Here is a 16649-nt window from a genome sequence, read left to right on the forward strand (position 1 = left end):
CTGTTAAACCAGAAACACTGCAGATACACCTTCTGCTGAGAGTGAGCTGCAGCCCCGAAATAAGTTTTCAAAACACGCAATCACACGACACTAAAGCATCTCGCACGGAGGCTCCGACACTTACAGGAGCACCAACCCAAGGATCAAAAGCAACAGATCCATTTTACCAGTGTGCATGGCAGCTAGCAGCCTAGTCTTTGAAACTGTTAAGGTATTCCCTCCCCTGCATCTGTGTCTGTGTGTGTGTGTGTGTGTGTGTGCTCCCTGCAGATTTGTGTCTGCGTCGTCTCAGTCCGAACAGAAGGCAAACTCCTCTGGCAGTGTGACAGGAGTCAGTTGCTTTTTTTTTTAAAGTAGGTTTAAAACCCACTTATACATGCTAATTTTGGTGTAGCAAGAGTATTACATCCAAAAGTTCCCCAGTGCAACATGAATTTGACAATTGAAAGTGACAACCAATCATGCTTGTTTGGACGTCCTTAGATGTTTTTAATCTACCTCAAATATGTAAAAGCATTTTAAATAGACGGAAAAAGATGGTTGTCATGGTCAACAGCCTCCCTATTCAATATACTATATTTACCGAGCTTGAAAGCAATACATGGAAACACATGATTTCGTGTATGAAGTACTTGAATTACTGTCAGAACTGAGTATATGAACTACCTGCTCAGCTAAACACACCTGCAAGACAACCCCAAATATCTGACTGTTCATTACCAGATGCAGTAGATCAGCAAGGCTGTGATTCAAACTATTGGAACCATTCTTATTGGCAACTCTCCCAATGCAAGCATCTTTATTAGAGAGCCAAGGGTTCGGTCAAGAGCACCTTCCCCACAGGAAAACAACAAATGCTTTTGCAGCTCAACACTAAAATGCCAGATCGCTGAAATCAGCTTTGTTTCAGCGGAACCACAGATGTTTGACAAGTACTGTGTCAAGAGAACCACTGTTAGGAGCTAAAACCTCACCACAGAGCTAGTGCCACCAGCAAATGAATATTTAAGCCCCACCAAAGCCCTCCTCTCCTCTCCACATACTCAATTTAAGCATTTTCACCGAGCTCTTTCTACCACAATCTAAGTATCCACAAAGCTTCGCCTCTTCAGAGGCAGAGCACGATAAAATCAATGACTCAGACTTCTCCCCCTGATCACAGTCAGTCTCTCTTATAAGCTACAAACACACAATACGCTTTTTTAGGGGGGTTTAAACCTAATCCCGCTGCCATCTCCCACCCGCTACTTTTCTTTATTTCTCTGTCTGATGTATAACCCCGTGATTCTGTTTCAGGCTCTCTTACCTTGCTCTGTGTGGTGGTGAAATGATGTCTGTGGCTGTAGAGATAAACTCATGGATGTGTGATTACAAACACGAGAAAAAAAAATGCTCTGTGTGTCTGTGTGGTGGAATGGGCTTTTGTGCGTGGTTTTACATGGAATTAAAAGCTGTTTTTTGGAGGGTGGAGTGTTTCGCTACAGTATTTTTGCTCCATGTCAAACGAACAGACTCAAGCAAGCCAAAAGGTTTTTGAAACGATAAGTGAAGTTCATTTCACACAAAGACAAATTACTTTCCTCCGTTATGAATCACCAGTACAGTCGGCAGAGCCACACACGTATTTTCCCATTCTATAACAAAGAGACAGAAAATTAAAGAAAGACTGTGAAATATCAACTAAATCAGAAGGTAAAGTTGGAAGAGTTTTGAAATACTAGGAAATAAAGTGTTGCCCAGAGGGCGACAAAATTCTCAGCCGAGCCTCCCAGATTCAACCTAATCTTTTCTAATTTAAGAAAAAGAAAATTATGTCCTTGTGGCACACAGCTATCTAGGGAAGGGATGGTGATTTCAATCTCACTTGAATTTTACATTTTACCAGAACAGCCCCAGAAGGATTATGCCTGAATATTTAAGATTGCTGTGCATGGCACGGGTGGTTATGAATAAGTATTTTGATGGAAATGGACAAAATGTGTGCTGCATTGTACTCTACTGTGTGTATATTCCACATGAATCCAAAATCGGTGCCGCTTAGCAAGTTCACCTTTGTCTTCTCTCAATGCCTGTTCTCACTTTCCGGCATACAAACCGAGAACCATCGTGACTCTTACAAACAAACTGGAGCACAAAATGAGACAAGATTTTTTTGTTTGTTTTTGATTGAAGGTTATAGCTGTAGCCGCTCAGTGGAGGTCCAGCGTGCATGTGTATGTTTGTGCAAAGGGATTAGGAGTAGCATACAGATTTGAGTGGTTTCCTCCAGCTAAAATCCAGCTTGACCCAGGCCTTGGATGAGAAACGTCCTCTCCGTGCATCAGGATACAAAAAAATAAGAGAGAACCTTGTGTTTTTGCATGTGCACGATGTTCTCCACACATAAACTCAACTCTTACTTCTTTTATTTACACAAACAAACTCAGCGTGGGTGATCATTGCAGGATGTTGTATCTGCAAAGTGCAGATTTTTTTTTCCAGAAAACCGGTTCAGGTTCAGTCAGCCCTTTGTCCTGTGCAATATTAGAATTTTGTAAAAGTTGCATTACTGTAACCCTGACTATCCAGGATCATAACTGAATAAAAATTATATATACGTGCTGAATGGATGAATAATCTACTTTTTTGACAAACTGAAAGGATTTCCCAAAACAATTTCACCTCCCCCGCCCAGCAGATCAAATATTTCATAATACAGAATGAATAAACAATCATAGTGGATGCATAAAAGAAGATAAAGTCAGGAAGTCTCAATTTCAGTCCTGGAGATATGAAGCCAAACAACTGTCAACAGAGAAACCGTTATCTAGTAATGCATTTTCCGAGCACAGCAATTCAAACATAAGGACAGCAAACTGTTAAGGCACTTAAAGCTGCTTTAAAGCTGTTTGTATGGAAGTGCAGGAGCCACTATTTGCGCCTCTGTGTTATGAAGAGTTGTTTGTATGCATGTTAGGCACAGAGGCTTATTAGAAGCCACAAGGTAAAAGCCAATTGGCATCCTTTTTATAGACAGTTGTGAGAAAAGCCAGTGTCAGCTCAATGAATATTCAGATAGAAGCAAAGCCTTGAGGGGACATGGAGCAGCCCCAATCTTTTATCAGTCTTCCTCGCAGCATGGCCATAACCTATTCACAGCAATCCAAATCTTCCTCTCTATCGCTGAATCCCTCTTTCCTTTCTTCCGTCTTTGCCTCCTTTTCTGTTTTTCCTGTTACATTCATCGCTCATATGTACAGTCTGCGCAGTAGTGGGGCTGTGATGTTTCCTCTTGCTCTTTCTCTGCCTCACTCTCCCCTAGCTGTACATTTTCCTGCGTAGGGGAATAATGAGAGCCAGCACTGGTGGGTGGCCATGTGCGTCGCATTGTATAGGAGCGCCGTGATTAATCGAGCTTGCCAAATGGAAAATGAAATGCCAGCAAGGCCATGCTGCTCAGCAGGCTGTTAGTGTTTGTTTGAGAGAGAAACAGAGATGAACACACATGATCGACTTGCTAACTTTTCCAGGTCTTTGCTCTCGGCAACCTGCCAGAAAGACTTCAGTCGTCCAACGGGAGAAGGCGGTCTTAATTGACTTGCTGGACTCCACTGGTGTACAGTCAGTGGTCTGAGGAGGAAATAAAAATGTTCTCTCACACACCCCTGCACCTCAATAATCACAGATGGATGAGCAATTTGGGCTCTGACAAGGATGAAAGACGACAAAATGTGCGAGAAAAGCGGACGGGAACCAACACCTCGCTGTCATCCTGACAGTTCTTTTCAGTCTTTCTGACTCAAGGTCTCAGAGCCGAGCAAAATGCTTGACACCTTCAGCAAAATGGCTGAAAGCGTACTCAAACAACTGCATAGAACATTGCGCAATCTGTTTCACACCTCCAGGAGAACCAAATGCCACCCGCACCTTTGGGACGTCAAACAGTAAACATTCAAATTTAACCTGGTCTTTCCTGTAGGAACTGTTTAGCAGCCCGCGAGCTCACATAATGGATCTTCTGGGTGCAGTAGCAATCCTTCACACAGACAGGGGAAACAGACGCAGGCGGGAAAACAGAGCAGGTGTTTTTGTGGAAAATTTAGTCCTGGTCTGCTTGGAAATTTTGCTATTATGGTTATGAATGAGCTGCAAAATAAGGCATCACTTCATCCGCCTCTCCAAACCCAGAACAGACTGATATCGGCTATTCTGTTCTGCTTTGTATACAGATTTTGTTCCATTATTATTACATTGAATATTTCTTCCTTGGGTGAACCTAGGGAACCCCAGAACAAATAAAATGTGATGGACTGAGAGAGGCTGGAGATTTACAGTCAGCTGTAAACCATAAACCACTTGTCATGGCTATTCTATAAGCCTATCAAATGGTAATGATATGCATTAACCCTCCAACACACAGTCCCAACAGTATATAGAGTAAGACAGGCATTATGCGACCCAAGCTGCACTTTCATTTCATAAAATGTACCATCAACTCATTTTATTGTCATTTCCTACAAGGGGGTATTACATATTGTTTGGAGCATCCGCTTGAATCCACAACTGTTTTATCATTTTGAAATGTTGTAAGGATTACTCAAATTCCACATTTCATAATCCCATCATGGTCTTGCCCTCCTTTATTGTTGAACGTTGACATTGCTCTCCCAACAGCAAAACAAAAGCTCGCCATTACCTATCAGATTACCATGATGCCAAATGTGATTTAGGTCCCTTTGGAATCAGACATTTGCTCTTAGTTGATCAGATGGGAGTGCAATCCACTGCCAGAGAGGATGTAAGAAAATGGGAGAGAAACATGTAGATAATGAAAACAGAGCTTTCATCATTCAAACTCCTTTTGAGGCAGTTACACCCAGTATGTTAATACACTAACCCCCTGAGGAAGTATCCCAATGATGAGAAGATGAAAACAAAAGCAGAACTCGTCAAGCATGGAAAGCAATCTGCTCTGTGGTGTCCTTCAAAATCAGAGATACGAATGAGGAGCGCGAGCGAACATAACTCACTCACCTTCCAAAAAGTAAAAAAAAAAAAAAAGACCTTTTCTATCAACCCTTCAGAGAATAATTCTCCAAGACGTTTTCGATGGGTTGAGGCCTTAATGTGTGCAGAGATAAAACACACAGCTCAATCTTATTGCTGCCTAATACAGCATAATGGAGAGAGTCAGGCTCTCAGCATGACAGCCAGGGATCTACCACAGTGATAGGCTAATGAAACAAAGAGCCCTAGGCGAGCTGTTATGCCTACAGAGGAAGGGAGCTCTGAAAAAAAAAAAAAAACGCACTTACAACAACCCAGCTAATTTCCAATGCATTTCAGAGAGAAAAGACCATCACATGTACAATGTAGCAAAGACTGCTTGAATACACAATAAGTCAATCTATTGTGGATGGAGCACAGCAAAAACACAGGGGGCTTGAATGAGAAAGCAGCCAAGACCCTGTAACTGATTGAAAAGATGCATGATGTGGACAAACACATATACAAATAAACATGTACCAGCACAGTGTATTGTACACATGGGTATTTATACATATGGTGTGTGTGTGTATACAGTTGATACACACATATACACACACACAACCCCTCTGCTCCAATCCCCCAAACCAGGCTACAAATAAGCCCCCACACTCACTACGCTTTACATTACTGCAGACTTAAAGGCTACAACAGAGCAGTGCCCTGACCCGCACAGCATCTGTAGCTGAACAGCAGGCCTGGTTAACAAAGTGCCACAGAGGATGGAAGCAGGAGGCAGGCTGAGCCACTGATTGATCTGCAGGGTAATTGGCTAGGAGCGGCTGAAACAGCCAAAGGACGTAAATATCAGCCATCCTGCTGGATAGTGAGTTAAGTTCTACAGGGCGATAAACTCTGACTGGTTGCCCCCCGAGCAAAGGCTCCTTGACTGATAAGCTGGTGAACATCCTGTGCCAGGCTAGGGAGAGTGAGGGGTGATGTCAGAGCGAAGGATGGGAGAAGTGGAAGTAGAAGTGGTACAGAAAAAGAAAAGAGAACAGAGGCGCAGTCACACTAGCGAGTGGACACAGTGAAATCTAAGCAAACCGTCCACACATCTCAAGGGGTGTGTTTCTGGAAACACACAGGTATAGTTGGCGAAAATGCTGTAGCTGATGAGCTCAACACTAACAAGCTAGCCAGTCGGGAACATGCTAGTGGTTTTCGGTTCCAATAGCTCTCTGAGCTAGCAAGCGTCTTTTGTTTCAGCTAGCGAGCTATTTCATTTGGTTGCTACTGGGATAATAAGTTCACGCTTTTAAGAAATACTTGTACTAGTATACTTGTATTGATTTCTGTCTCATAACTGTTTACAAACCAAACTCGGACAGATGTTTTACACTCTCCGGCTCTACATTAAAGTTAAAGTTCAGCAAAGTCAAAACAGCTTGCTACTGGTCAACCGTACAAATGAAGCCTTTTTCCTTGTCCAACTTGTCATGATTTTTTTTCCATCATTTCTATCAGTTATTAAATTGTACTCACCAAGTCTGTTAAATCACAAGTCTAATACCTGCAAATCACCTATCACCCCAATAACCACACCCAGAAGTTATATAACCCCACCCATCTGTATGCAAGCCCTTTCCCTCAAAACAAGGAGACAACCGAGAACCAGTGAGTTGGACATATACTTTTATTGTTGCCTGGTTTTGAAAACTCATTTGTATTATGTTTCATTAGATTCCTCTGTTTGACACCTGAAAGTGAAGAGATAGTGGATGCATGAATAAAGTACGTATAATATCAGCTTGATTTACTTTAGTTTATCATTGTTTGTGCTGCAATTTTAAGTTGATATAATTGGATTTATTTTGTCTTTATGTATTTGATCCATCCAATCGTAGAACGGCTACTGGGTCCTGTGTTTTTCAATGTGCATTCCACATTAGATGTTGCGTGGGCCACCACCTTCAATGTAGTTTTTTCAAAGTCATCGCTAAGACCTGGGGCATGGAAACATCACTATAACCAGGTCTGATGATGCAAGAAACATGAGCAGTCAGATGATAAGACAGGATGTAAGGAAACCCACACTTTAGCCAAATTATCTTAACCAATTTTGGAGGTACAACCACAAATACGCACACCCAAATTATCAGTAATGATCACGAGCACGACAACGCTTAGTATGGTGTGTCAAAGTTAAACCTTAAAGGTTTGGCTAACCTGGGGATTGTTTAAATCCTGTATGATCATCTGACTGTTTGTGTTTCTAACTTCCGCATTCCCAGATCTCTTCCAATAACTTTGTGAGCACAATCAATACCAATTATTGAAATTATAGCCAGTTTGTAATAAACGAAAATCATCTAAGGTAAGCAAATGACATCTCGGCCTTAATATGTATCTGGTGTGCAACACATAGAAAGCATGGACCAGGCAAGAGAGGATAGGAGAGAAGAAAAGAGGTAGTGTCAGCTGAAAAAGGAGAGAGACAGAGAGATGAGTGAGGAGAGTGAGGTTGCGACCGACCTCTTCCACAGCTGCGAGTGGTGTGCCTGCAATGCTAACTCGCTCCGTCCGTCTCGTTTTGCTAACAGAGGCAGTACGAAGGGAAGCGTGTCGGCTGAGCTCAAACGCGGCGACTGTTATTCTTCCTCACCACATACGAGCAGAGGAGGTTGTCATTGAAATGAGACTGGTGTGGGCAGCCACATCTCAAACACACAAGGCTCCATGAGAAAATCCTCCGTAAAACCAAAAGAGAGAGCCAGTTCTCCAGACACAGGTCTGTTTCTTTTTTTTTTTCTACACTGCTATCAGCTGTTGAAAATATTGAAATGAGTCATCTGAAAAATAAACACAAACACAGATGAGGTTATTTTCGCTTTGCCAAAGCCCTTCAGTTGATAGCATTACTTTGGGGAAATTGCATTATACACAAGACGCATACCTATGCCGTGAGAAATGTACACCTACACATTTTCCCAGTGGAGAAAAGACAGACCCATAACAATCAGAGAAACAGTAGGCAGCACTGAACAATCAGGGGGAAAGCTCCTAGAAAATGTGACCTGCACTCCAGGGAGCACTAATGATAATAAACATTAGGGCAAAACATTGGAGGGAAGATCTCTTTTTCTTTTTTTTTTTCTTTTTTTTGGCGGCATGGTTTATTAGGAGTGACTATATGCAAGCAGCCCATTCAGGCAAACACACTCTTCACTGAGATCTTGGGAGAAAACCAGAAAATGCACCACAGGAGAATTCTCTCTCCATTTCTACTCATGAATTTCATCTTTCCTCTGCTCCACAGTGAATCGGAGCCCCGACCAGTGTTAGGCCATGGAAAATGAAATTTAACTCCCGAGGCCTTAGGTGCTGTACTAGTGTGGGACAACATTTTGACAGTGTTTTCCTTGGATTTAGAGGAAACGCAATAGAAAAAGCCAGATCACATCTCATGAGCTCAGTTGTATCAATGAGAATTAAATCTATTTAAACTATGTGTCATGATTCTTCAACTCCACGACATGTTTAACACATAAAAATTAGTACGATTACTGTAGGTAGAAGTCATGTATTTCCTTACCGATGACAGCTCATTGCATACTGCTGTCTATGTTTTGGCCGAATTCCCTATAATTATATTAACATACGTTGAGAGTATGTTCAATTCTTCATTACAATACAGTTAATGACAACCATCATCCATTAATATATGCCTCACTCTGTCAACTGGTGAAAGTCAGTGATTTGGGAACTTCAGTATTAGGGGTTCGGTGGATACAACTGAGCAAAAAGCACTCAAACATTTAAATGTCGAGTTGCCATCAGCAAATGACTTTGGAGACAGATGTGAAACTGCTCGGGGAGTCGCTGAACTCTCTGTCCAGCCCAGCAATGGTGCCAGTGAGTTCCCTCCAAGAGCGAAGAGTCGATCTCTTTGGTTCAATTTTCAATTTTCCAGTTTGAGTCCATCTAGGTTCAATCTCATGACCCTGCCTCCTTCATGATAGGCCCATATATCCTGTTCCAGCTATAATCTTAAATGTCATTTGACTCATTTTATTCCAAAATGATTCTCATCCATTTGGAGCTTGGTTGGGCGATAAGGCACCTAGAACAATCAGAGTCACCTTGGTTAGATTCATTATTAATGGCCGGCATACTTAACTGTAGAAAACATACAGTAGCAGTGAAAATGAAGGTAACATATAAGGCTGTATGGCATCCAGGGATCCATTTTTTTCCCACATTGGTGAGTATTTCTGTGTGTTTAGCAAAATTTGCATTATTTTCACATGTAAATTACGAATGCTAAAGGTGCAAGAAATCTTATTAATTATTTTCCAGTCACAACTGTTACCAAATACATTCAAATATAATACCTTAGAAATGCAAAACTACACAAACCCAAATATCAAATATAGGATGTCATTTTTCCTGAAGCAACACAAGCAACACACAAGTGAAATATTTCACCTTTAAATTTAGTCACATAAAAGCCACATCGCATCTAAGAAGTAGCATATACATATACATTATATATATATATATATATATTTATATATATATAAACAGTATATTGCCAGTCCTTCAAGGAAATACACAGTTGCTCCATATAGCAGCATCTGCCTCAGGACCAGGTCTTGACTCTGCAAACAGCATGTTCAGTGAGTGCAGGGAGCAAAAGTGGGAGAACTTGCAGCTTTTATTTGCTCTGGCTTTGGCTTAAGGTGCTGAAACACCACTTAATCTACCAGTCCACAGGGTTCTAAGGTCAAGGCGCCCTAGGACAACCTGAATACCAGAACGCTGCTCAAATTCCCCAACAGCTTTGCACACACAGAGAAATGTACACACCATGGTTCCGTTTTCCCTGCTGCACATGCAGCAGTTGTATTCCTCTTGCAATTTTATATTATCTGTCATTACAACAGTACAGGGCTGCCTGTCACAATGTCACCCTTCTGCTTTGTAGCTGACCCCTAGATATGATGTGAATCTAGGCGAGGCAACTTGAGAGCTATGAAAAATAAAAAGCTTGTAACAATAGAGGCTTTTTTATGGCAGATAGCTAAATTTTACTCATTATGCTTTGGCTCCATTTGCATCACCACCCCACACAGACAATAGCTCAATGTCACACTTTCACAAGTTGCCACTATTTCAAAACTAAATTATTGCTCTACTATGAATATATTTGGGCAGAATAATGAGAAAGACAGAAAGGATGCAAGAACAGAAATAAAAAATTATCTCAAGTATTCGTTTTTGTAAATTCAAACAGTCAACAACAACTGCCTCATTGGCCTCAGGCCTCCTGTCTTTTCCTAAAACACTGTTCTTGTTGGTGGTTTACAGCTTACTCCTGTCCCAGGCTTCCCTATCTTAATTCACCGAACTGCCTTTTATATATATATATATATATATACTTGATTGTTGAGCAATAGTATGTGACAACTTCTGGAGTACACTTACAGCTCACTTATAGCTCTGCATGCTGCTTCAAAGTGGTAGGATAATATGTTAAGGTTCAGTCTACTGCATATTGGCATTTTAAAAACACACACTCAATAAACACTTGACATTTTTTCATGATAACTGGTTTCTGGCTGAGACTTAAAGGAGAAGATGCTAAATACAAAGCTACCGCTACTAGCCGGTTAGCTTAGCACAAAGACTGGAAACGGGGAAATAATTTACCCTGTTGAAAGCTCACTATTAGCACGCTCATCTGTCTCATCTGTTTAATACATACAAAAACCACAGTTTCAAAATGTGTGTGGGTTGTGTGAGAAACTACTTCTTGGCCTGGCTTTCGTAGTACCCTTGTGATGTTACCAGGGCACCAGTGGATAAATAACCCCCTTACAACACAAAGTGCTGTTTTTAGACTTTAGGTTTTTTTTGCACAGATGATATGAATGAGATATAACATGTTGTTTAGTGAGCTTTACAGGTGCTGATCGGCTGATTTTCTTAAGACAATCAGACAAAGCCACATTATGTTTTTCCCCATTTCAGATCTTTGTGTTAACCTAAGCTTATCTGCTGTTGGCTGCACCTTTATATTTATAAAATGCTGAACTATTCCTCTAAGTAGGCAATACTACAGTGTACTCAAGTACTAGTAATGATCTACAGAGAATAAGCAGCGGCTATGATTCAGCTGTGAGCCCACATGTGTTAAGTGGGCAGAGGTATTTCCTAACAACAGTGCAGCGTATGCTCATTCAAGTCAGGTAACTAAAGTGAGTCACACATGCAGCTTTCCAGATGGACTCCGCAGCCTAATAAGCTTCCGTGTACTGATGCCTATACAGGTGCTACACAGTCTCGTCGCTGAGTGTGTGTATATGGAGCTGAATTAGTTAAACAGGAAACAGCTGTTTGTATTATTCAAAAGATTTTGTCAGACTCCCCATATATCTTTCATACCCTTGCATAAAACTAGCTACAATGTATTTTGCAGAGGTGATAAAAGATTGCTGTCTCCTGTGACGTAAGAGGAAACCAAGTATGAGGCATCTGGGTTTAATTTGTGTGACAAATAAATTGCACATCCTATCACTGTGGCAGCCAAGTTCATTTAGTCACCGCTCTGAGTGAATCTCTCACGTCTGTTACACCAGCAGTTTCTTCGTTCCACCGATGCCACATCTGCAGTATTTAAGTGCTTTACATATAATATGACACGGATGTTGTGAGATTCCAGTTGCTGCTTCTTCATTCACCGCTGCGGTACCGACCGCATTAGTCATCAAGAGCACGAGGCTCTGAAAGGACACTGGCAGAATGTGAAGGAGAGACGTAAGAGTTTTTTTTTAAATCTCTGAGCTCCTAAAATGACTGAGGAAGGAGAGTAAGAGGAGCTGATTCATGTCACCTTTGTTGCTTCTTTTTTTTTCCCGCTCCCATTCATCAGAGGAGGGCTGTGTGAATTAGCATGGTTAGCAGAGCAGCTGCAGATGTGGGACACTATTCAACACTGCCAGATCTCAGAGTATCAAGTCAAGTGAATTCAGGACTTTTATCTTCTTTAATTATGTAAATCATATGCCACAGATATTTCCTATCAAGTCGAGAGGCAGAGCTTTTTTTTTTTTTTTTTTTCTTTCCTCTCAGCAAAATTTCAATGAAACTCCCAAGAGAAGCAGGAAGACGAAATGATACTTCAATTGCACATTACAGAAAATTTAGTCCAGATTCTCTGTCTGACTATCAGAGCTGAAAACAACAAATTATCCTTCTTGTGCAGTCCTGATGTTTTTGGAGTTACAGTAGTGATGTTTCCACTACTACATTTTTTACTCATATCCATTAGGGGAGACAGTTTTGTAGAACATACCTCACGACATCAGACATTACGATGTGAGCTCTGTCGGAAACAAACCCTGACAAGCATGTACCGTAGATGCCAACAAAAATGCTGTTATATTAAAAAGTAGTTTTTTTTTTAGTTTTTCATTTTTGAAAATGTGCTTACTTTCTGTCATTGTGTTTGTAAAAGTGAAGCTAATACCAGCAGCTAGTTAGCTTAGCCACTTAGCCATACGAAAGTAAAAGTTTGCTTTACGTATGTAGATGAAATGTGTTCATTCGTCTTCGGCTTTAAGCTGTATTTGGACAAATTTCAGAGGCGCCTCGGTTGCATGGAAAGATGTAACCGGCAGGATCAGCCCGTTGTGGTGTGAACTGAGGCTGAAGATGAATCGCTTGAAATGGAAATGTTTCACCTTGAGTGAAAAAATTTGTGCTGTTTGTGGTATTCTTCATAAACATTCAGAAACAAGAAGAAAGAGGAGAGAAACTAAGGGGAAATAACAGAGAGAACTAGAGTCACACAAAACACACACACACACACACACACACACACACTATCGTACTCAGGGTGCCTACATTTCTAGCTAACATGGCTTAAAGCTAACATCTGTATAGTTTGTACATGGCATGAATCAAAAAAAACTGTACAAACCATCCAATGGTCAAATTTATATAAATAACAAACAACAAAGAATAAAAATTCTGTTTGCTTTCCGGCAGAACACCCTTCGAGGTGCTGGTACACAGTTTGTTACCTTGTGTTGCCTGACAGAGCCCGACTACCTGTCCCCCCCCTTGGTTCTAGTCTTTAAGCTAAGCTAGCTAGCCTCTAGAACTAGCATGTGGGTGATATCCATATCCTCACATAAAGCTCGGCAAAAGAGCAAATTTCCTAGTGCTAACATCAAGGGAAGAATTCAATCCTTTAATGGTAGTCATAGTTAATATGAGCTAGACTGCCATCCAGTTATATCATCTGGTTAAGGTTTAGTCACTCAATTAGCCTTGCTGATGGAATAACACATTTGCAATATCACAAGTGCATTTCTAAAGAGTAAAACAACTCAAAGCTGATAGAGCGAATGATGTGTAAAACCCAGCAGCGGGAGAAGAGATTCATGCCTCAGCAGACAACAATCTCTACAGCAAAGACCGTAACCGTGCCTGACACTCTTGAAATTTGTGTTTTTGATTCATTTTTTACTTTACTTTTCTTGCATTTTTTTTTTCCTTTCCAACTCCTTTCTGAATTGTATGGAAAATATCATATTTGACAGCGTAACACTCTGTAACTTTTACTGTTATAACACTCAATACATTTGAGCTACAGCAGGTTTCCCCCATAGTATACACATCTCAGAAATATTCTATAGCAATATTTCTGCTCAACAATCCATGGTATGAAGTCCTTCATGTTATTCCTCAGTAGATTTCATTGAGACTGACTGCTCTTTTTCACCAAAATTTCCATTGAAGAGCTTCACCATCCTGATTTCTTGATAATAACACACACATAAAGCCACTAGGGAGAAATCGATAGCCCCTCTTCACCTCAGTACCTTTGTTTTCAAAAGCCTGTAGCTAGTAGCATGTTTCTCTGATGAAAGGCTGATGTAGTGCATAAGTGTTCATCATATAAACAATGACACACTCAGATCTACAACGGTAAAATGGGCCTGAAGGTGCAGTGGATGTGGAGACAAATTGGCATACCGTTCATGTTTCCTGGCACAGTGCCTTTCAAGCCTTCAACACACTAAAAAAGTTGACAGTGTTATTAAACCCAGTCAAGTGTAGGTGAAGGAATATTAAATCATGGTTATGCCCTGATTCCTTGTCATCAATCCTCACAGTGCCTCAGTAATGGGATCTCAAGCAAAGATGAGGCAAATTAAGAAAGTCAAGGTTTTACACACAACCATAATTGCCATGATTGTGTTCGACAATACAGATTACTTTGCCACGCTCTCTCAGCTTCTTCCAGCCCTGTAAACTAAGGAGTGGTGCTGCTGAACTGAATTAAAATCTGACACTGTTCCACATCACACAAGATACAGAGAGAGAAGAAATAACAGCCAAGACAGTCACAAGAGTGTCCCAGCCAATGACAGTATATTGCCAATGGAAATACTGAGTGTGTGCAGACAGAGAATCAATAAAGCTGCAAGAGGCTCCCACAAGGCCGAGTTCCCTGGATGATGTTTGTTATTCATTTGGAGCCTTGCCGTTAGAGCTATAAAGCATGGATATGCTTCCAAAGGAAGAAGTGATTTGACAGAAGCAGTAAGGCAAAACAACTACAAACTACGAAAAAAAAAAAAAAAAAAAAGTACCTGCAGTGAAGTTGTAATTTGCTGAAAATCCCACCGCTTCCAGTTCACCATCTGTAACAAATTTTATCCACAGATATCGGCCGCTACTCCTGATATCAGGTGGGCTGTGCTGACCGCAGTACCGTCCGAGCATTGGGGAGAAGCCAAACGGTCCATCCCGAACCTCGATGTTGTCAAATTTACATTCCCAAGAGGATTCGATTGAATAATTCTCCTCAAAGTGTAGATCGATACACTGCCTTGGGGGGGCTAGGAGACACAATGAAAATAATTACCACCTAGCACAAAGCGGGCACTGAGATATTAGTCATGCTTTCATTGATGCATCTTCAACCTACTTCATTATTAGAACGTCCATGCGTTCAATACACACCAACAATGACTGCAGTTAGTCAGTTCATTTGAAGCTGTGATAGTCTCCATGCTCACATGTAAAACAACATGTTTTAATCTGATTTATCTGTGCTGATTTATCAAATCTATCAAATATCATCTCCTAATGAGAAAAATAACAGCGTGGAGTAGCCACTAGCAAACCTGCTCAAATAATACAACATCTCTCATCATTCCCTGAACAGTTACTGTGACCCCCCCACCCCCCACCCCCGCACCTCAGGATAACCCTAGGAATGCTTCAGCTGAGAATAAATCACCTTGGTTCTTTACCACTGCGGTGCTTAAAGAGAATATTTACCTTCAAGGATGTAGACGCACTCTGTGTCTGGGGGGTATTTGTTTGGGTAATTGGGAGAAGTGAAGAGCCCTCCTTCTGGTTCTTTCACCCACGTTCCACATTGACCTGCAGGCTTCACTCCAGAGTTGTTTTTCACTGAATAATATAAAAGCAAAAAGAAGAAGACAGAGGCTGAAGCTTGGAGGAGAGAGAGAGAGGACATCTGAGCAGAAGAGGCAGTTGGTGATGAAGATTACCTGCTGTATCCTTCTTTGTTGCCCCAGACAACCCAAGTATGAGAAGACTTGCAACAACTGTAAGAACAGAAAGAGAAATAAACACACATTTCTGATCAAGGCTGTGACATATGCATCCGCCATATTCGTTGTTTCTGCACAGCTTGATTTCAGCTGAGAAAGGGTTGAGTCAGCGAGGAACACATCTCAGGTTTGGGATTTCATGTCCTGTACATCAGCATTATGCTAATGCTGAACCTGCCCTGTGTTTGACCTTGTAAAGAATCCCAAAATAGCAAACAATACCTAAAATAATCATAACAAGAAATTAAACTAACAGTGAGGAAGATTAAAATATTGTGATGTAAAAAAAAAGAAAGAAAGAAAAATGCAGGCTTATAGTGTAACTAGTAAACACATACAAAATTATATGTAAAATTATGTTTTAAACAGATCAAAATAATGGAGCCTTATAAAAAAGAACTAAAACATGACTAAAAATGATCAAAAACAAACCATTAATGGATTAAAGGAAAAACATACCCCTACAACAACTTACAGTGTGACCTTCAGCAGTGAGTTTACAGGTTGTAGGATGCAGGATGTCTGTGTATCGCCTCATAATATTTGTTTTATCCCCAGAAATCACCATCAATCTGTTCATATTTTCACTTTAATCTGTTGCTCTGATATTTGGAGCTTTAACTCTAATAAAAGGATCACTGTAGACTACTTCTTCTTTTTTTTTTTTTCATGAGGGTGTAAGGAAGCAGTAAGAGCTTTGACCAAGTGAGCTTCAGCTAATGAATCCGTGATGTCTTACCGTGATGGAAGCTGTGTCCATGTACCATGTCTGTTCCTTTCACAACCGGCTTCAGACTCAACTAATTCCATTTAGATGTAGGAATACTTGAAAAGGAAAAAAAAAGATTGGGATGAGAGTTTCTGAAAATTCACGCCGGGAAACCGCTCACAGACTACCATACAATCTTCCGCTGAAAAAAAAAAAAAAAAAAAAAAAAGAGGCAAATTTACTCCTTAGTAAAATCTTCAGTGATTAAGAAAAAAAAAAATCCTTGCAAATGTGTCACAACAACTAATCACCAGTTT

General features: G+C 40.7%; 1 protein-coding gene across 1 annotated transcript in view; it reads right to left on the reverse strand.

Moving 5' to 3' along the window:
• neto1 (neuropilin and tolloid like 1) overlaps window positions 1-16421 on the reverse strand; it is a 67616-nt gene extending 51195 nt beyond the window's left edge. Inside the window, exons 1-4 of the mRNA XM_022744325.1 lie at window positions 16363-16421; window positions 15561-15617; window positions 15325-15459; window positions 14631-14879 (exon numbers count right to left, since the gene is read on the reverse strand). Coding sequence (XP_022600046.1) covers window positions 14631-14879; window positions 15325-15459; window positions 15561-15617; window positions 16363-16390 — 469 coding nt within the window. The 5' untranslated portion in view covers window positions 16391-16421. The remainder of the gene's footprint in view (window positions 1-14630; window positions 14880-15324; window positions 15460-15560; window positions 15618-16362) is intronic.
• Window positions 16422-16649: the final 228 nt, after the last annotated feature.

The sequence above is a fragment of the Seriola dumerili genome, unplaced genomic scaffold (genome assembly GCF_002260705.1).
Source record: "Seriola dumerili isolate Sdu_G_001 unplaced genomic scaffold, Sdu_1.0 BDQW01000079.1, whole genome shotgun sequence".
Classification (NCBI taxonomy): Eukaryota; Metazoa; Chordata; class Actinopteri; order Carangiformes; family Carangidae; genus Seriola; species Seriola dumerili.